Source organism: Mustela putorius, unplaced genomic scaffold (genome assembly GCF_011764305.1).
Source record: "Mustela putorius furo isolate JIRA1106 unplaced genomic scaffold, ASM1176430v1.1 tig00000056_pilon_pilon_pilon, whole genome shotgun sequence".
NCBI lineage: Eukaryota > Metazoa > Chordata > Mammalia > Carnivora > Mustelidae > Mustela > Mustela putorius.
In genome coordinates, this window is record NW_025421263.1 from 1,283,873 (window position 1) to 1,305,194 (window position 21,322).

At 38.9% G+C, this 21,322-nt stretch overlaps 1 protein-coding gene across 7 annotated transcripts in view; it reads right to left on the reverse strand.

The window, feature by feature from the left end:
- The window catches only part of PRKDC (protein kinase, DNA-activated, catalytic subunit), a 249,288-nt gene that overhangs the window by 17,871 nt on the left and 210,095 nt on the right, over positions 1 to 21,322 (reverse strand). For all 7 annotated transcript variants that reach the window (XR_006607272.1, XM_045081811.1, XM_045081746.1 and 4 more), the window contains 6 exons: positions 16,157 to 16,346; positions 8,714 to 8,888; positions 6,932 to 7,122; positions 5,951 to 6,131; positions 4,723 to 4,883; positions 1,437 to 1,648 (listed from right to left, as the gene is read on the reverse strand). Coding sequence is in view for 6 of the 7 variants with exons in the window: in XM_045081811.1 (XP_044937746.1) it covers positions 1,437 to 1,648; positions 4,723 to 4,883; positions 5,951 to 6,131; positions 6,932 to 7,122; positions 8,714 to 8,888; positions 16,157 to 16,346 (1,110 nt within the window). In the remaining variant the exon portion in view is untranslated. The remainder of the gene's footprint in view (positions 1 to 1,436; positions 1,649 to 4,722; positions 4,884 to 5,950; positions 6,132 to 6,931; positions 7,123 to 8,713; positions 8,889 to 16,156; positions 16,347 to 21,322) is intronic.

Consider the following 21,322-nt stretch of genomic DNA (forward strand, 5'->3'; position numbering starts at 1 on the left):
AAAGCATACAGTCTATCAAGAGTTGAGCTTCTCAGATAAAGGGAAAGCAAATCTCTTTGCAAATGTTGTTGACATTTTAATGTACACAATTTGATACATACGGTTTCTGAAATTATGTTATGAAAGAAAAGGCCACTTTCTCAGCATGCTTTCAATCCTTTCTCTTTTTTTGTTTTAAGATTTATTTATTTGGGAGAAAGAACACATGCATAAAGTGGAAGAGGGGCAGAGGGAAAGAGAGAATCTCCAGCAGATTCCCAACTGAGCAAGGAGCCTGACTCTGGGGTCTCGATCCCACGACCCTCAGATCATGACCTGAGCTGAGATCAAGAGTTGGACGCTCAACCAACTGAGCCACTCAGATGCCCTTCTTTTTTCTTAAAAAAATAAAAAAATAATAAAAAATTAATCATGTTGCAGTTGACTATGTTGAGAGACCCAGGGGTGGGCCGGGCACCATCGGTGGCAGATGGACTTACAGCAGCCAACCCATCCAAAAACCATGACAAAAGTGGTGTCTTATTCTTACCTTCCCAGAAACACTCTAGTAAGATAAATGAGCTCATGACAAACAAAGAAACAAACAGAGAATGCCCGAAACACCATGTATTTACCAAGTATTCTTGCAAAACTAGTTTGTCATTGCTAGTTATATCTGCACTTACAAATCAAATCAGGCAGCCTACTTAGTAAGAGGGGCTTCCCAGGTATTTTGAATTAAAGAACAATTTCAGGAACTGATTTCAAAAAGCATCTTATCTGTCTGCCTCAATCAAGTGATTACTGTCAACTCTTACTATTATAAGGACAGAATTTTCATGAATAACATTCTAAGATGAAAAGTATTTTATAAAAGGAAAGAAATTCAGGGGCACATGTCTGGCTCAGTCAGTAGAGCATGCAACTCTTGATCTCTAGGTTACAAGCTGGAGCCCCACACTGGGCATAAAGTTAACTTTAAAAAGGAAAAAAAAAAAAAAAAGAAGGGGGGCACCAGGTGGCTCAGTGGGTTAAGCATCTGCCTTCAGCTTAAGCAGTGACTGGACTGAGTCCCATATTAGGCTCCCAGCTCAGCGGGGAGTCTGCTTCTCCCTCTGACCCTCCCCTGACTCATACTTTCTCTCTCTCAAATAAATAAAATCTTAAAAAAAAAAAAAAAAAGGAAAAAGTTCTGTGATAAATAACATACCTGGGGTAGATATATTCAACAAAGAGATGTCTAAGATTTTTTATTTTTTAATGACAGCTCTAATTAATTTGAAGACAAACACAAGCTTCTATGTGTTTTATTTATCTTTTTCTTAAGTTAACTCTATGCCCAACATGGGGCTTGACCTCAGGACCCCAAGACCAGGAGTCATGTGCTCCACTGACTGAGCCCCCATGTGTTTGCTTTTATCATACACTTTAAAACCTATAGTATTTGATCAACCCACCTTGCCACAAACTCCTTATTCTTATGGCCAGTAGAAGTATCTTTGAAGGAATAGCTTTCACTACTTATTATAAAGGGGTAGGCAATTGCCTGTGGATAGTTATTAGCAATCTCTTCCACAGTTTGCTGGACAGCAACAGCTTCCTCTTTGTCCAGTAAGGCCACCATATGGCTGATCCAGCCAATGAACTGCCAGCAAGGAATGGAAGAAATCTAAAACACAGAGAACTGTAACTTAATAATGAATACAACTTTTAGCACTGTTTTATTGTGAAAGTATTGTGTGCCCAATATAAAATATATCTATAATCAGAAGCATACAGAAGTAAGTCTAAAATAAAACATCTTCTCTCCCTCAGCCTTCTTAGTTCTTATTCCACTGAAGCACCATTCCATTCTTCTAGATGTTTTGTATGTATGTACACAAATATCCGTTCTTTGCAAGAATGGAATCAGACTAGATATACTGTTGCTGGTTTTTCTTAGGTGAATGGATAGATGTACCTCATTCTTTTTAACAGCTGGATAGCATTCCATTTTATTTAATTACTGCTGTATAATGAATTTTTAGGGTATTTTCCAAGTTTTGCTATTATAGATAATGCTACAATGAACATTTCTACATGTTTATCTCTTTGTATTTGTGCTATGTGTGCCCACAGGATAAATTTCTAGAAGTATAATTACTGTGTGAACACTAACAACTGTTAAAAAAAAAAAATTGCTAGATTTCCCTCTGAAAGGATTTTTCAAATTTTCATTCTTACAAGCATAATGGAAACTCATATAATTCAATACAAAAAAAATCTGATTAAAAATAGGCATAAGACCTGAGTAAACATTTTTCCAAAGAAACATACAGATGGCCGACAGACACATGAAAAGATGCTCGTTATCACTCATCATCAGGGAAATGCAAATCAAAACCCCATGAAATATCACGCCTACCAGAATAGCTGGTATCCAAAAACAAAAAACAAGTGTTGGTGAGGTTGTGGAGAAAAGGGAACCCTTGTGTACTTTTGGTGGTAATGTAAATTGATGCAGCCACTGTAGAAAACAGTATGGAGATTGCTCAGAAAGTTAAAAATAGAAACACCATACAATTCAGTCATTCTACTTCTAGGTATTTACTCAAAGAAAACAAAAACATAAACTCAAAAAGATATTTGCACCCTCATGTTTATTGCAGCATTATTTACAATAGCTAATATATAAAAGCACCCCAAGTGTCCATGAATAGATGAATGGATGATGAAAATGTGGTTTATGTAGAGAATGAAATCTTGCCATGTGTGAATACATGGATGGACCCAGTAGGTATTATGCTAAGTGAAATAAGTCAGACAAAGAAAGACAAATATACTTATGTGGCATAAAAAACCAATGAACAAACAAGAAACAGAAACAGACTCATTAATACAGACAATAAACTAGTGGTTTCCAGAGGAGACGGATGAGCCAGGATAAGCAAAATAGTTGATGGGGATTAAGAAGTACAAACTTCCAGTTATAAAATAAATAAGTCACGGGGATATAAAGTATACCATAGGTAATACAGCCACCAATACTGTAATAATACTGTATAATGACAGATGGTTACTACACTTGTCATGATGAGCCCTAAGTAATGGACAGAATTGCTCAATCATTATACTGCATGCCTGAAACTTATGGTATTGTTATGTCAACTATATATTCAATTTTAAAAAAGTATATTCACAGTTGACTACTTTACAAAATCTAACACAAAAGACAATTTTAAAAATTTATTGTCAATCTGAGAGGTGAAAAAGATCTAATTTTAATTTTCATGTTTCTTTATTAGTGAGGGTAAATGGTCTAGCTTTATTCTCCTTAGATATTAAACCATGCATGCATTTCCTCTGACCACTTTCTACTGGTCTATTTTTTTTTTTTTTAGAGGGAGACACCAGCTCTTTGTCTCTAATACATGTTGCAAATATTTTTTCTGGCAGTTTTTTTTTTTTAAGCTTCATATATATTGTTGTTTTTTGTTTTTTTCCCCTGCAAGGAAGTGCTGATTCTTTTCCTTTATAGTTTCTGGATTTTGTCTTTTTACAGAAAAAAGAGTTAGAGCTTTTTAATGTGTTAATTTTAAGATAAAATCTGATCCACTTGGAATGTTGGTATGAGGAGTGAACATGGCAAGCTTCCTACTTTCATCTATTAAATGAGTAAAGAGCAAAAAATGTGGGGATAAAAAGCATCGGTCCACATAGCTCAAAGGGAGTGATCAATAAAGGTTAGTTCCCCATCTCAAATGACTCCCTGGTGCCATAACAACATTGAATGTACATTCCATTTATTTCCTCACAAATTCGAAATGCTATCTTCATCATATATAAATATTATTTTGGGAAAACTAAAATTATAATTTAATGATTTCTTCACTAATCTTTAAGAAAAACATACACACATGTATCTACTACATTTCTGAAGTTACTTTAATCTCTTTTTTAGGACCTACTGAGAAAATCCCATCCTTCTAAATCCACAAGAGGGTCGGAGTGTGTAGTAAAGCCCTGCCAGGCACTCAGTCTCCACAGCTCAGAAACCAGCACTGTTTAAAAATTTATTACATAAAGCCAACAGAGTGCTATGTTACCCTTTTGAACTGTTGTGTAACAACTCAAAGCCTGGCCCTATTGTACAGTTAAACATCTACAGAAGTCATTAAGGAGTCTTTCAGATGGCTCAAATGACAGAAAGATAGTAGGATGATGCAGCTTCGTTTTGGGAGAGGCCTGTGCGGGACCCACAAGTGGTGAGCAGAACACTGTGGGGTTGTGCCTGCACCCCCTAGCTGCTCACTGCACACTTGAAGGCCTCAGGATCCTCATGAACATGGTGCTGCCAGCAGGCACTGTAGTCACCGGGGGTGGGATGCCAGCTGAAACATACTCCCTCTCCCTGAGATAAATAATAAACTGAGCATAAGGCACCAACAGATGTTCCAGACTACAGCTTAGTCATTCTGGACAGCAAATTGTGCTATAGAAAATTCCCGCCTTGTTCCAAACATATCTCCTCCTCTTCCTGAGGCAGACACAGTGTTCTTATCAACACCCACAGAAGAAAATGGGTAAATGTAAACACCCTTTTATACAGCTTTAAATTACCTACAGTCTCAGAATATAGTAAAATGCAATGCTGGTTAGGAAAACCTGTAATATATGCATTGCACATACTAATGTGTTTAAATATAAACAGAAACATGTCTTTAAGCTCTGTAAAGTTCTCTTCATTAGAATATAGACACTAACCTCTTTTGTCATTAGGCTCAGGGTCTCCTCTGGATATAGTTCTATAATCTGCAGTAGTCTAGGAAACTTCAGCCTGGCTTCACTGGAATGCAATTTTAAAGCTTTCAACATTTTGTCTACCACAACGGCTGGATACGTCTGTAGTTCTAGAGACTCAGTAACTACAAAGGACAGGAGAGAAGGAAAAAAACGGTCAGTATACCCACTTACACATACATAAACTATAAATTTAGCAAATGACTACATTTCCCTTTGGGCTTCTATTTTGTAATATGTCACTGTTCTCTTTTAACAAGTACTTTAGATCAACAAACACCAGATGCAGTTTGGGGCCATATGTAAAAGCTTCCATCTTGAAGCTGAATTCTTCACTGGAATATGCATTCTGTATGTAGCACCGCTGCCTTCTTGGGCCAGAGGGAACATTGAACAGCTGCTGGTTACTGAATTTTTTTCAAGAGCAAGAGGCAGGCCACATAGCCAATATTACCAAAGCTACAAGTAAAATGTAGAAACTATAAGCAAATGGAAAGATAGTGTGACTGTTTATATGCAGGTCATGTTGCTTGAAGATGCTGTTGCTTCTTAAAAAGACAAGACTTTTCTCAGAATAACTGTCATTTAAAAACCCAAGATACAAGGGTGTCTAGGTGGCTCAGTGGGTTAAAGCTGTCTTTGGCTCAGGTCATGATCTCAGGATCCCAGAATCGAGCCCCACATCGGGCTGTCTGCTCAGCAAGGAGCCTGCTTCCCGCTACCCCTCTCTGCCTGCCTTTCTGTCTACTTGTGATCTCCGTCTGTCAAACAAACAAACAAACAAACAAATAAATAAATAAAATCTTAAACAAACAAACAGACAGACAAAAACCTAAGATGCAGAGGCTCCTGAGTGGTTCAGTCAGATGAGCATCTGACTCTTGATTTTGTCTCAGGTCATAATCTCAGGGTCATGGGATAGAGCCCAAGTCTGGCTCCAAGCTCAACTTGGAAGTCTGTTTGAGATTCCCTCTCTCCCTCCCCTTCTGCACCTCCATCCACTCACGTGCCCATGCCCCCTTCTCTCTCTCAAATATAATCTTTAAAAAAAAAATAAAAACAAGCAAACAGGAAACAAAGTATCTACAGATACTTAAGCAAACAGGAAACAAAGTATCTACAGATACTACAGTCTTAAGGTTTTGGCTAACACAATGTTACAAACTAAATGATTTTTCCTTTTGTGACCCACCTGATGCACTCTCCTCCTCCTTGCGGAGCTGCTGGTCACAGAAATCCACCAGCGTCATGTAAGCATCTGTCAGGCTGGCTACAGGACCCTGGCCCATGAGGGAAGGCTGGGACTCCTCCTCAGCTATCCGCACGGCCTCAGAAAGGTGATGGAATGCTCTTTGGTGCAGACCTGTGATCACCTGGAATTCACAGATGTCTCAATTGTGAACCTGTGAGTGCAGCTTAAGTTTTCTGGAAGAACTCTACTTTCGACTTGTGATGACAAAGAAAGAATACTTGTGATTTGTGAGCCATGAGATAACACAGAAAGCTGGTTAAATGGAAAAGGGAGTCTGTCTGCCCTGATTGTGAAACAGTGAGTCATTTCAGTATAATCCTCAGTACTTTTAAAACCCAGAAGGTCCACTAGTCATGCAGAATTGGCACCAAAGATCAATGGGGGATCATGTAGCCTGTCAGAAACTGAAGAAGAGATGGAAGTTGGCACTTTATCCTCACCACCCTGCTCAGATGTTGGGTAGTAACACTGAGGAGGAAGAAGGCAAGGCTAACAACTAAAGTGAAGTAGGCACAGGGAGATGAGGAGAGGAAAATACAAAATCATTTGAGAAAAGCTAGGCAAAGCAGACACTACATAAAAAAGTGGAAAAGGCTGATTTGCTCCACAAAATAATGGGACGTCTGGATGGCAACTGGTGGTGAAATCCATTAGCAAAATTCTTGGAAGAACTGTCCACATCAATCCAACACAAATTTTTCACTTCTAATACTGAAACAATCTGTATCATTCAAATAAACAGGAAATAATTGAATATGTCAGTTTTCCACATAAGAAACTTGGCTGTATAACTGTCAAATACATTCTCAAAACACAAAGCAATCATCATTTCTCATTATTTCTTTTGTGTAGTCAGAAGGCTGCACACTGGAGACGTACAACACACAAACATAAAAAGTTTACTCTTCCAGTATTCATTACCTTTCCTGCATTCTCTGTACTGGATCCAGAAAGATCCAAAATTCTTCTAGCCTTGCTTTCCTCGATTTCAGCGAGGCAGTTTGGCTCCCTGATGAGAGCCTCAGCTATGATTCTGTATGTTGTACCCAAAAGAATATTCTGATCATGGAAAGCAAGAACATTTTTGCTTATGTAACTTGATGTGCTCTCACCTGTTGGATTAAAAACATACACATAAACACAGATGATTTTCTCAGAAATAAATGGGTGTCATAAATTTAAAAAAAAAGGATACTCATAGTGTACAGAAGTTGTTTTCTATTAAAAATTTAAAATAAATCTTCTAACTATAAGAAACTGGCTTCATACAGTGGTTAGGGAATTTCTTGAACTCATATGAATGAAAAAATGTTCTTTGTTAGCAGTGACTACAGCAAAGTCTATAGAGGCTAAGGCAATTAAAACACTGAATTAACTTTTATTCAAGTACCATCATTCTGCATTTTGTCAAAGTACCTAAATCCATTATAAAGGAAAGAAAATGTCTCTTTTTAATGCAATTGTGCATATACATTAAAAACCAGATTAGATTTTTAAATTGCTACTGTGATTTATAGCTGATAAAGCAACAAATGCTGCTGCACGTAAAGGTCTAGTTCTAATGTCTTACTATGGCTTTGGGGAAGGAAGCCCTGGTCAAGCCTGCAGCTTGCAGAGGGTACAAGAAGGGTACAAAGAGAAGGGGCTGTCACCCCGCAAGTCCAATCAACCATTCTACCCTGCTCATCCATCTGTGAAAATTCTCTGCCAGATTACCCTCAGATACATGTTCAAAACTACTGGCCCTATTATTTCACAAGACAGTTAAAAACTACAGCCATATGATGACTACTAAAACTGTAGGATTAGTATTTTTTTTTTTAAAGATTTTATTTATTTGACAGAGATCACAAGTAGGCAGAGAGGCAGGCAGAGAGAGAGGAGGAAGCAGGCTCCCTGCTGAGCAGAGAGCCCTATGCGGGTCTTGATCCCAGAACCTTGGGATCATGACCTGAAACAGAGGCTTTAACCCACTGAGCCACCCAGGCGCCCCTAATATTAGGAGTACTAATATTATCTTAGTATCAGCCAACTCCTTCTCCTCTCCTCCATTCCTCCCACCCAAAACCCCTAAAAATATTTAAGCAAACATAATGATGATTTTCTGCTCCTGATAAATATGGAGAGCATGCTTCTCCTATTTGCATTTTTACTGAGACTAATAGTCTGATATAATTCCCTGTCTTACTGAAGAGTCCAACTTGGAAATTTGGTTGTCAGCATGGTCAATAATATTGCTGCTATATACCCCGGGACAGAGGGCAGCAAAACAGGTGGAGTGAACCCAAAACTCACATAGTGAATTCTTTTTCTCCCCTCAGTTTTGAAAGCTATGTTAAAAAAAAAAAGAAAAGAAAAGCTGAGGAGGAAAAAGATGTTTCATATTCAATTTTTTAAAAGGCAATTCTTCTAAGTAAACAAGGTTTTCAAAATAATTAAACTATGAGACCCATAATTTGCATAAATATTACAGAAAAATTTTTAATTTCAATTTTATTTGATCAATAAAGAAAATCTCCAAGAACCACATTCCATAGCATTAATAGGATGCAAAGTCCTTGGCTCCAAATATTTAATAAAATTATTACAAAAATTAATTCCCAAATGTCAGATAAAGCATCAAAATAAGTTTTAAAAGACACAGAGACATAATATAAAATAGTGCCACTGAACTTATTTCTATAGAAAATAATAGTCCAGTACCCAATAAGGAGACTGTTTTCAGCGCTGTGAGAATCTGCTCAGGGCAGGTCTGGCCCTGGCTCCGGCTATGGCTGAGCCGGCAGTAGCTCTGCACCCACTGCATCTGCCAGTCATCTCTTGCTTTTGACTCTCTATGAAGCTCCTTCAGTAGTTTCATGGCAAGTGAGAAATTGTGCTTTAGAAGAAAGAAAGTGGTAAGATAATACACAGGTGATCACTTAGAAATAAAAATAAAACATTTGACAGAAATTTTTAACTGGCCTTCTTCCCTTTTTGCATGACACAACTCACCTGAAAGCAGTAAATCCATCTCCTCAGTTTAAATTGTGTAAATGTATTTTTAAAAAAGATTTTATTTATTTATTTGACAGAGAGAGACACATGTCTTTTATTTTTCATTGGGAAAGCATTCACATTTCAAGTGTATACAGTTCTGTCTTTTAGTAAATTTACAAAGTTGGGCAACCATCACTACTATCTAGTTCCAGAACATCTAATCAATTCAAAAAGAAACAATTTGCTCCCCATTCCCTCCAGCCATGGCAAACACTAAACTACTTTCTATCTCTATGGATTTGCCGATTCTGGACATCTCCTATCAATGAAATCAGAAACGTGGTGATTTTATCTGTCTTCTTTCACTTAGCATAGTCTTTTCTAGGTTTGCCCAAGTTACAGTGTGTATTCACACTTTATTCCTTCACACGGCTGAATAATATTCTGTTGCATGGATAGAGCACATTTTATTTATCCATTCATCTATTGATAGCTTTGGGGGTTGCCTCCACCTTTTAGCTATTTTGAATAATATTGCTGTAAATATCTATGCACAAATTTCTGTGTGGACATACACTTCCACTTCTCCCATATACCTACGAGTTGAAATGGTGGATCACATGGTAACTCTATGTTTAACTTTTTGAGGAAATGTCAGACTTGTTCTCCACAGCATCTGTACCATTTTACATTCCCATCATCAGTGTATGAGGGTTCCAATTTCTCCACATCTTCACCAATATTTGTCTGAGCAGTCTCTTTGATTACAGTGGGTGTGAAGTGGTATCTTGTGTGGTTTCAATTTGCATTTTCCTAATAATTAATAATGCTGAACATCTTTTCATGTGCTTGTTAACCATCTGTATATCTGCTTTGGAGAAATGTCTATTTAGGATTCTTAGCCCATTTTTTTTTTTAAGATTATTTATTTATTTGACGGAAATCACGAGTAGGCAGAGAGGCAGGCAGAGAGAGGGGGAAGCAGACTCCCTGCTGAGCAGAGAGCCCAATGTGGGGCTTGATCCCAGGACCCTGAGACTATGACCTGAGCGGAAGGCAGAGGCTTAAACCACTGGGTCACCCAGGCGCCCCTTAGCCCATTTTTAAAGTTGGATTGAGTTTTTGTTGTTCAGTTATAAAGAGTTCTTCATGTGTTCTGGATAGTAGACCTTTATCAGATACATGATTTCCCAATTATTTTCTCACATGTGTATGGGTTGTCCGATCACTTTTTTGAGTGTGTTCTTGGAGGAACAGGAATTTCTAAATTTTGATGTATAACTTATCTATTTTTTATTTGTTTGGTTGTTATATGGATGTCTTTTAATTCTTCTTTACCAAATTTCAAAAGACGTTTTCATCAAACCCATGTCTTGTTCTTCACTATCCTTTCAACTATGTAGGCTAAAAATCTGAGCCTTCCTCAGCTGCATATTCTCCATAATACTTCCTATCTCTGGACTTCTTACCTCACTTCTAGAGCATCTTTCACATTGTTTGCATTCCTACCACAACTTTCCTAGTTTGAGACTTCAGTCTCTAGGCTTTTTCCCTCAGCAGACAATCTTCCATACAGCTTCCAACTGAGCCAGCATGTCAAAAGCAGACTGCAATTCCCAGCTTCTCACCTCCATGATTTTGCTGGAATATATCTTGTATCTATAGCACCTTTTTCTCTTCTCAAAGTGCAAACCCTACCATTTCCATAAAGCCCCATCTGAATGCCTCCTTCTCCAGCAAGCCTTCCTACCAGGCAGAAGGTCTCTTCTTCTTGGGGCTCTCCTAGCATGGTGACCTCTCTTTTCTTCACTCATCTTATGCTGTTGGGTTGAAGTGCAGCTCTTACTCTCTTGCTAGACAGTAATCAGAAGAGCCGGAATAGTAGCTTCCCAACACTGCCCCTGACAATGTTGGGTGCAGCTTCTTAGCTATACTGTAATCTTCATCACTACTCAGAACTTCCTCACCACCAAATTCCTAAACTCAAGTCACACCATTTTGACCACAAACCTACTCTACCCACCAAATTCTTGCTATGTTTGCTTTATAACCTTAAAGCCTCTGGTAACTTTACCTGCCTTCTTCCTGCTTCCACTTCCTTCCGTGTGCAATTAAGCCAGCCAGCTTTTCCCACCACTCTCTTTGCAATACTCTCAGGTCACCAGCCTTTGTCCTTGTATTACACCCACCTGGAAAAACCATACTCCTGGGTACATCGAAGTGCATGGCGTTTCTGCTCCTATACTCACAGACTCACCAGAGACCACACTGACAGTTCTTCCATGGCTCACCAGGCCCTCCACCACAGTCCAGAATAACCCACCACTCCCCCACTATTCTCAGATCTCTTCAGCTCAGCCTCTGCAGAGGGCCTACTGCCCAGAGAGAACAGAGTTCTTCCATTCACCTTTGCTTGAATCCTTTCCCTTTCAACTCCACAAGAAATCCTATCTTACTAATGATCCCTCTCTGTATGTCCTTTCTCTCCCTACCATTAAGCTTTAAAATCTCCGGTCTCCTCTTTCCTAAAAATCCAAACTCTTCCTAAACCCACCTGCTTCTCCTCACCATGGCTTCCTTAGAAGCAGGCTGTGCTCACTGCCCCTGCATATCCATCCTTATCTGTTCTTCTACCCACTCTGATCTGACTTCTGCCCCAGTGAAATAGTTCTCACTGAAGTCAGCACAAGCCTTCTCTCAATGCAAGGGCACTTTAGTTTCTGCATGCCTTTGCTCTCCTGGGTAACAGGCACTGATGATTTCTGGCCCTCCCTCTGGGCTCAGCCTCCTGGTCATCCTCTAACGTCACCATCTAGTTTCAGCTCCTTTTTGGACAAATTTCCCTTTGTTCCTCCCAAAACTGTAGGTATGTTTTGGCGACTGGTCCTGGTCACCTTATCCACTCCTGTGGCTTCAGTGATAGTCCATGTGCCAATCACCTTCAGACCTCTATTGCAAGCATAGTCTTTTTCTCCAGAACTTTAGATTTCTTATGCATAAATTAGCAAATAGAAATTTGCTTGTCTTAAAGGCCTCACACATGCAATATGTCTTCAACTAAATGCACCCCACAAACTGCCATTCTTCCTGCATTCCCATACACTCAGCTATACAGGCAGAGAAGCCTGGGGATCCTACTTCCTCTTCCTGAACAGAACCAGTCACAGTGTCTCTCATCCATGCTTCCTTTTTCTTGAACTTGTCCACTGATCTTCACTTCTCAGACTCTAACCTTGATTGGCTGCCCTCATCAATTACCTGGAGTAATACAGAGGCTGGACAACCCTTTGCCCTTCCTCCAATCCTTTCTCTCACTACAATCAGAACAGTGTTTAAAACTGTTAATCCGGGGCACCTGGGTGGCTCAGTAGATTAAGCTTTTGTCTTTGGCTCAGGTCATAATCCCAGAGTCCTGGGATTGAGTCCTACATTGGGTTCCCTGCTCAGTGGAGAGTCTGCTTTTCCCTCTGCCTCTGCCTCCCCCGTTCTTGTGCTCTCTCTCAAATAAATAAATAAAATTTAAAAAACAACAACAACAACAACAACTGTTTATTTATCTGGTCACCTCTATCCCAGGGCTTCCTACACAAAGAAGAAAAGCCATTAAGTGGCGTTCAAGTTCACCTGACAGTCTACTAAGGAAACCAAATACCCAGGGTTATTCCTGAGTCTTTATTTTATATTTTTTTTATAAACATATAATGTATTTTTATCCCAAGGGGTACAGGTCTGTGAATCACCAGGTTTACACACTTCACAGCACTCACCATAGCACATACCCTCCCCAATGTCCATAACCCCACCCCCCTCCTTTCCCCCTTTCCCAGCACCCCTCAGTTTGTTTTGGGAGATTAAGAGTCACTTATGGTTTGTCTCCCTCCCAATCCCATCGTTTCATTTATTCTTCTCCTACCCCTCTAAATCCCCACGTGCATCTCCACTTCCTCATATCAGAGAGATCATATGATAGTTGTCTTTCTCCAATTGACTTATTTCACTAAGCATGATACCCTCTAGTTCCATCCATGTCATCCCAAGTGCAAAGATTTCATTTCTTTTGATGGCTGCATAGTATTCCATTGTATATATATACTACATCTTCTTGATCCATTCATCTAGGTTCCTTCCATAGTTTGGATATTGCAGACATTGCTGCTATAAACATTTGGGTGCATGTGCCCCTTCGGATCACTACGTTTGTATCTTTAGGGTAAATACCCAGTAGTGCAATTGCTGGGTCGTAGGGTAGTTCTATTTTCAACATTTTGAGGAATCTTCATGCTGTTTTCCAGAGTGGTTGCACCAGCTTGCATTCCCACCAACAGTGTAGGAGGGTTCCCCTCTCTCGGCATCCTCGCCAGCATCTGTCATTTCCTGACTTGTTCATTTTAGCCATTCTGACTGGTGTGAGGTGGTCTCTCATTGTGGTTTTGATTTGTATTTCCCTGATGCTGAGGGATGTGGAGCACTTTTTCATGTGTCTGTTGGCCATCTGGATGTCTTCTTTGCAGAAATGTCTGTTCATGTCCTCTGCCCATTTCTTGATTGGATTTTTGTTCTTTTGGTGTTGAGTTTGCTAAGTTCTTTATAGATTTTGGACACTAGCCCTTTATCTAATATGTCATTTGCAAATATCTTCTCCCTTTCTGTCAGTTGTCTTTTGGTTTTGTTAACTGTTTCTTTTGCTGTGCAAAAACTTTTGATCTTGATGAAATCCCAATAGTTCATTTTTGCCCTTGCTTCCCTTGCCTTTGGCGATGTTCCTAGGAAGACGTTGCTGCGGCTGAGGTTGAAGAGGTTGCTGCCTGTGCTCTCCTCAAGGATTTGGATGGATTCCTTTCTCACATTGAGGTCCTTCATCCATTTTGAGTCTATTTTCGTGTGTGGTGTAAGGAATGGTCCAATTTCATTTTTCTGCATGTGGCTGTCCAATTTACCCAACACCATTTATTGAAGAGGCTGTCTTTTGTCCATTGGACATTCTTTCCTACTTTGTCGAAGATTAGTTGACCATAGAGTTGAGGGTCTATTTCTGGGCTCTCTATTCTGTTCCATTGATCTATGTGTCTGTTTTTGTGCCAGTACCATGCTGTCTTGATAATGACAGCTTTGTAATAGAGCTTGAAGTCCGGAATTGTGATGCCACCAACTTTGGCTTTCTTTTTCAATATCCCTTTGGCTATTCGAGATCTTTTCTGGTTCCATATAAATTTTAGAACTATTTGTTCCATTTCTTTGAAAAAGATGGATGGTACTTTGATAGGAATTGCATTAAATGTGTAGATTGCTTTAGGTAGCATAGACATTTTCACAATATTTATTCTTCCAATCCAGGAGCATGGAACATTTTTCCATTTCTTTGTGTCTTCCTCAATTTCTTTCATGAGTACTTTATAGTTTTCTGAGTATAGATTCTGTGCCTCTTTGGTTAGGTTTATTCCTAGGTATATTATGGTTTTGGGTGCAATTGTAAATGGGACTGACTCCTTAATTTCTCTTTCTTCTGTCTTGTTGTTGGTGTAGAGAAATGCAACTGATTTCTGTGCATTGATTTTACATCCTGACACTTTACTGAATTCCTGTACAAGTTCTAGCAGTTTTGGAGTGGAGTCTTTTGGGTTTTCCACATATAGTATCATATCATCTGCGAAGAGTGATAATTTAACTTCTTCTTTGCCGATTTGGATGCCCTTAATTTCCTTTTGTTGTCTGATTGCTGAGGTTAGGACCTCTAGTACTATGTTGAGTAGCAGTGGTGATAATGGACATCCCTGCCATGTTCCTGACCTTAGCGGAAAAGCTTTCAGTTTTTCTCCATTGAGAGTATCATATGGTTCTCGTTCTTTCTTTCTTTCTTTTTTTTTTTTTTTTTTTTAAAGATTTTATTTATTTATTTGATAGAGATTACAAGTAGGCAGAGAGAGAGAGGAGGAAGCAGGCTCCCTGATGGGCAGAGAGCCCGATGCGGGACTCGATCCCAGGACCCTGGGATCATGACCTGAGCCGAAGGCAGCGGCTTAACCCACTGAGCCACCCAGGCGCCCTCGTTCTTTCTTTTATTAATGTGTTGTATCCCATTGATTGATTTGCAGATGTTGAACCAACCTTGCAGCCCTGGAATAAATCCCACTTGGTTGTGGTGCATAATCCTTTTAATGTACTGTTGAATCCTATTGGCTAGTATTTTGGTGAGAATTTTCGTATCTGTGTTCATCAAGGATATTGGTCTATAGCTCTCTTTTTTTTATGGGATCCTTGTCTGGTTTTGGGATCCAGGTCATGCTGGCCTCATAAAATGAGTTTGGAAGTTTTCCTTCCATTTCTATTTTTTGGAACAGTTTCAGAAGAATAGGAATTAGTTTTCTTTAAATGTTTGGTAGAATTCCCCTGGGAAGCCACCTGGCTCTGGGCTTTTGTTTGTTTGGAGATTTTTGATGACTATTTCAATCTCCTTACTGGTAACAGGTCTGTTCTGGTTTTATATTTCTTCCTGGTTCAGTTGTGGTAGTTTATATGTCTCTAGGAATGCATCCATTTCTTCCAGATTGTCAAATTTGTTTGTGTAGAGTTGCTCATAGTATGTTCTTATAATTGTCTGTATTTCTTTGGTGTTTGTTGTGATCTCTCCTCTTTCATTCATGATTTTATTTATTTGGGTCCTTTCTCTTTTCTTTTGGATAAATCTGGCCCAGGGTTTATCCATCTTATTAATTCTTTCAAAGAACCAGCTCCTAGTTTCATTGATTTGTTCTATTGTTTTTTGGGTTTTTATTTCATTCATCTCTGCTCTGATCTTTATTATTTCTCTTCTCCTGCTGGGTAAGGCTTTCTTTGGTGTTCTTTCTCCAGCTCCTTTAGGTGTAGGGTTAGGTTGTGTATTTGAGACCTTTCTTGTTTCTTGAGAAAGGCTTGTACTGCTACATATTTTCCTCTCAGGACTGCCTTTGCTGTGTCCCATAGATTTTGAACCGTTGTGTTTTCATTATCATTTGTTTCCATGAATTTTTTTCAAATCTTCTTTAATTTCCTGGTTGACCCATTCATTCTTTAGAAGGAAGCTGTTTAGTCTCCATGTATTTGGGTTCTTTCCCAAAAAGAGGTGTTAAAAAACAGCTAATTTAAGAAAATTCTATGTTACAATAGAGGAAAACAAATATAAGTACTCACCTGCTTTCTTGCACTTTCTATCATCTTCATTTTCATGGAGAACATACAATTCTTAATCAGGGAACAGACTTCTTCTCCCTGCTCCTGCACTTCCATCCTATCACTAGAATCTTTATCATCATCCATGGACATACTATGATCACCTGGAGGAAGAGTAAGTTTCTCCTCTATTTTGCTGAGAAAGAAACATCTACACAAAATGATGAAAAATGAAAATTAATGGCAGAGACTTATGAAATAAATCTTTTATATATGGGAAGCTACTGGATGGCATTTACAGACAGAAATTCTACAATTATTAAATTTTTGCTCATTTCTGAGCATTTCGTACTCAGTTGAGAATATGACACTTGATTTTAGATCAGGTCATGATCTCTTAAGTTCTTTCAAATATGTATGACTGTTTAAAGCAAAAATATAATATTATCTATTAGTGTTTTCACTATATGCTATCATACATTATTTTGACATATAACGATAAAAAGGACATTTAATCAGGAAGACCTAGGAATTATTGACATGTATATGCCTAGTAACAAAGTTCAAAATACAGTAAGTAAAAATAGAATTAAAGAGAAAAATAGACAATTCCACAATCAAAGTAAGAGATTTTGAAATCCTTACAAATGTAGGCAGCTGATGGAATAGACAAAAAAAAAAAAAAAAAAAAAAAAAAAAAAAAAAATCAATAAAGACATAGAGTTCTGAAAAACCCCATCAACCACCTTGATCTAATTGAAATTTATAAGCATTACATTTAAGAACTACATAATATACAGGATTTAAGTACATACAGTATATTTACTAGAATAGACCATATGCTAAACTGTAAAACAAGTTTTAACAAATTTTAAAAAGCTAAAACTATACACAATGTGTTTTGTGGCCATTGTGGAATTAATTTAGAAATCAATAATAAGAGAGACAAAAAAAACCTCACCTATTTGGAAATTAAACAAAGCACTTATAACTATTTCAAGGTCAAAAATGAAATCATATGAAAATTAGAAGATATTTTATTTATTTATTTATTTTAGAGAGAGCACATGTGCATGCTGGGAGGTGGGAAGAGGGAGGGGAAAGAATCTCAAGCAGACTCTCCACTGAGAGCAGGCCTGACATGGGGCTTGATCCCATGACCCTGAGATCATGATCTAAGCCAAAACCAAGAGTCAGACAGTCAACCAACTGAGACACCCAAGAGCGCCAAAGAATTAAAAAATATTTTAAACTAAATGATAATGTAAATACTACATATCAAAATTTGCAGTATGTAGCCAAAGTAGAGCTTAGAGGGGTGCATGTAGCTTTAAATGTTTTTATTAGGGGAAAAAGTATAAAATCAAACATCAAAGTTTCCACCTCAAAAAACTAAAAAAAGAAGAGTAAAGTCAGTCAAAAGTAAGCTGAAAGAAGAAAATACTAAAGATGAGACCAGAAATCAATTAAATTTCAGAACACAGTTATCAAGGAAAATTAACAAAGTCAAAAGCTGGTCCTTTAAGAAGATCAACAGAATTGACAAACCTCTAGTGAGAAGGATCAAGAAATAACAGAGAACACAAGTCACCAATATCAGGAGTAAAAAAGGGATTCCCACTACAGATACTGCCAGTAATAAAAAAAAAAGAATAATGTGAGCAATTTTATGTGAATAATTTGACAACTTAAATGAAACAGAAAAATATACTGAAAAATACAATTTAATAAAATTGACATAAAAAGAAATAGAACATTTTAATAGCCCTATATCTACCAAAGAAATTATATGCATTATCCAAAATCTTCCCAAAAGGAAAACTACAGGCCCATATAAAATCTCACTGGTGAATTCTAACCAATATTCACTTAAGAAATAAGAAGGATCTTACATAACCTTTTTTCAAGGAAAAAAAGAAGGGAACATGTCCAACTTATTTTATAGATCTAATACCAAAACCTGACAAAAACATTATAAAAAAGAAAATTACAAACCAATATCCCACTTGAATTTAGACACTAAAATTCTTAATAAAATGTTAGCAAATCTAAGAATATATAAAAAGGATCATTGTACCATACAAGGTTTACCCTCCAAATGCAACATTTGTTTCATATTCAAAAATCAGTCAATGTAATAAACTATAAGAAGGAGTGACATCATCAAGATGGTGACATAGTTCATTCTTGACTTCAGTCTCCCTTACAAAACAAAAACAAACAAACAAAATGAAACCAACTAACTACTATTCACAGACAAGACACCATTGAGAAAATCTTAGAACAAAGGGTAAGCCTGAAACACCACAGAGACTCAGATGGATCACATAAGAAGAGAAAAAGGAACAGCTACTGTATGACTACAGGGTCCCATCACAGGATGGAACAGTACCACAACAAGAGGGCCCCAAGTCTGAAGTTTTTCCAGTAGGAAAAAAAGAGCCCAAGATGGACCTCTAGTTACCCTAGCGTTGGGGTTTGCAAATCAGGAAGCCCACTTGGGTCTGTCTCATCTCATAGAGATAACAAAGAAACCTGCAGCAGGGCTTAATGATTGGGGATTAGACTGTGACAGAAGGGTGGTATGGGGGGGGGTCGGGCTTATAGCAACCAACACCCAGATCTTGGCAGACTGAGTTCCTACTCATAGCAGTGCCCAAGTAGAAATTCTAACCAGTGGTTTGGCTTATCGTCAGAACCAACACAGTGGCCCAGTCTGACTAGGAAAGTCGGCAGGGTGCAGGTTTGTTAGACCCCGAACGAGGCACTCTGCCTACGGAGGAAAGCTAATTCATAGCTCCACCTATTTCTGAGTGTCACTCTTGGTCCTGTCCTACCTGACCATGAAACTTGACTGGAGCACCTGGGAAGCTGCTTAACCCAGCAGTACTTGCACAGAAAGGCCACACAAGCAGAAAGTCCTTCCTGTTTATCGAGCCAAGCCAGTGGCCCCAACTGCCGCACAGTTCTGCCTAATTTGCTTCCCAAAAAAGAGCCTTGCCTCCTTTGGTATTTGTTGTGTGTCCCCGCCCAGGCAGGGAAGCTAATTAGTAGCCCCACTTACTGCTGAATACAGCCTCCAACCCTGCCAATCAAAAAACTTAACCAGAGTTCCTGGGGGTCTCTGAAACCAACTGTGCAACTCCTACTAAATTGGCACTTGAATGGAAAGCCAGATCAGCAGTCCTGTTGAGGCAATATGGTGACCCCATCTGACCAGAGAGCTTGAAGCACCATTCTGACTCATTTGGTCTCTTAAACAAAGAGCCTTGCAAGCCCTAAGGGCCTGTTCTGTACTCCCAAGCAAAAAGGAAGCAAATTTATAGCAGCAGTGCTGCTGAATATAGCCTCCAGCCTAACCATAGCTGACCAGGAAACCTAACCAGAGCTCCCAGGAATCTGCATAGTCCATCCTGCAACTGTGATTACAGTAGCACTTGAGCAGAGCACCTGATGGGTAGCCCTATCCACCCAAAGAGTCAGGCTCATTAGGCCACAGAACTTAGTACATAGTTCTGCTTAATATGGTTCTCAAATAAGAAACTTGCCCATCTTGGGGACTGTGTAATGGTCCTGCACAGGTAGGGAAATTCACCTGTTTAAACCCACTGCTGAAGAGAACCTTCAGCTTGCCTGCCCACGGAATCAAACCAGAGTACATAGGAAGCTGTGTAGCCCACCCCATAGCTCCACTTAGAGTAGAACTTGATCAAAGAGAAGAGCCAGTACTTCTCCGTCTCTGCAGAGCAAAATGTAGTCCTCTCTGGCAGGAAAATGCCGTGTTCATACCTGCCTAATTTGGGCCCCAAAACAAGGCTCTACTGGCCTTGGGGCCAATTTGCTGTCCCACCTCAGGGTGAGGGGAAGCTAATTCAGAGCCCTGCCCACTGCTGAGTACAGTACCTAGTCCTGACCGTCCAGAAGACTGACCAGAGAATAGTGGAAACTGCAGAGACCATCCTAGAGCTGCACTTCAGCAGGGAAAAAAGTCAGCAGTTTTTTTCAGTTGTTTGCGGCCACTGGCAACCACTCCATCCCAACCTCAGAACTTGGGCAGTAGCCTTAACCTAAAATATATCCTAACATAATCCCCACTTGGCTCAAGGATGCTACCAGCTGACACATCCAGATCCCCAAGCTGAGCTGACTGGTGAAGGACTCTTTCTGTCAAAGCAAATCTGTAAAATCTGGAGGACGAGACAACATACTCAAATGTACAAACACTAATGTAAGAAATCAGGATCATTGCTGCTATAAATGCGTATCATGCTTAGCGAAATAAGTCAACCAGAGAAAGACAACTATCATATGATCTTCCTGATATGAGGAAGTGGTGATGCAACATGGAGGCTTAAGTGGGTAGGAGAAGAATAAATGAAACAAGATGGGATTGGGATGGAGACTAACCATAAGTGACTCTTAATCTCACAAAACAATCTGAGGGTTGGTGGGGGAAGGGGATTTGGGAGAAGGGGGTGGGATTATGGACATTGGGGAGGGTATGTGCTTTGGTGAGTGCTGTGAAGTGTGTAAACCTGGTGATTCACACACCTGTACCCCTGGGGATAAAAATATATGTTTATAAAAAATAAAAAATTAATAAAAAAAAAATCAAAAGGTGAAAGAAATCAGGATCATGGGATGCCTGGGAGGCCTAGTCGGTTAAGCCACTGCGTTCAGCTCAGGTTCATGATCCCAGAGTGCTGGGATCGAGTCCCACATTGGGCTCCTTGCTTAGTGGGGAGCCTGCTCTCTCTCTGCCTCTGCCTGCCACTCTGCCTGCCTGTGCTCGCTTGCTTGCTCTCTCTGATAAATAAATAAATAAATAAAATCTTAACAAAACAAAACAAAACAAACCAGGATCATGAAAGATCAGGTAAACATGATACCACCAAAGGAAAATAATAAAGCTATAATAAATGATTCTAAATATATGGAGATCTATGAACGGTCAGAAAAAGAATTCAGAATTATAATTTTAAAGAAGTTTAGTGAACTACAAGAAGAAAGAAATAGACAACTAAACGAAATTAGGAAAACAATGTATGAACGAAATGATAAGTTCAACAACAACAAATAGAAAACTATAAAACAAAACAAAACAAAACAAAACCCAAAAAACTATAATCCTAGAGGCAAAGGATACTAAGACTGAATTGACAAATCCACTAGAAACCTTCAAAAGCA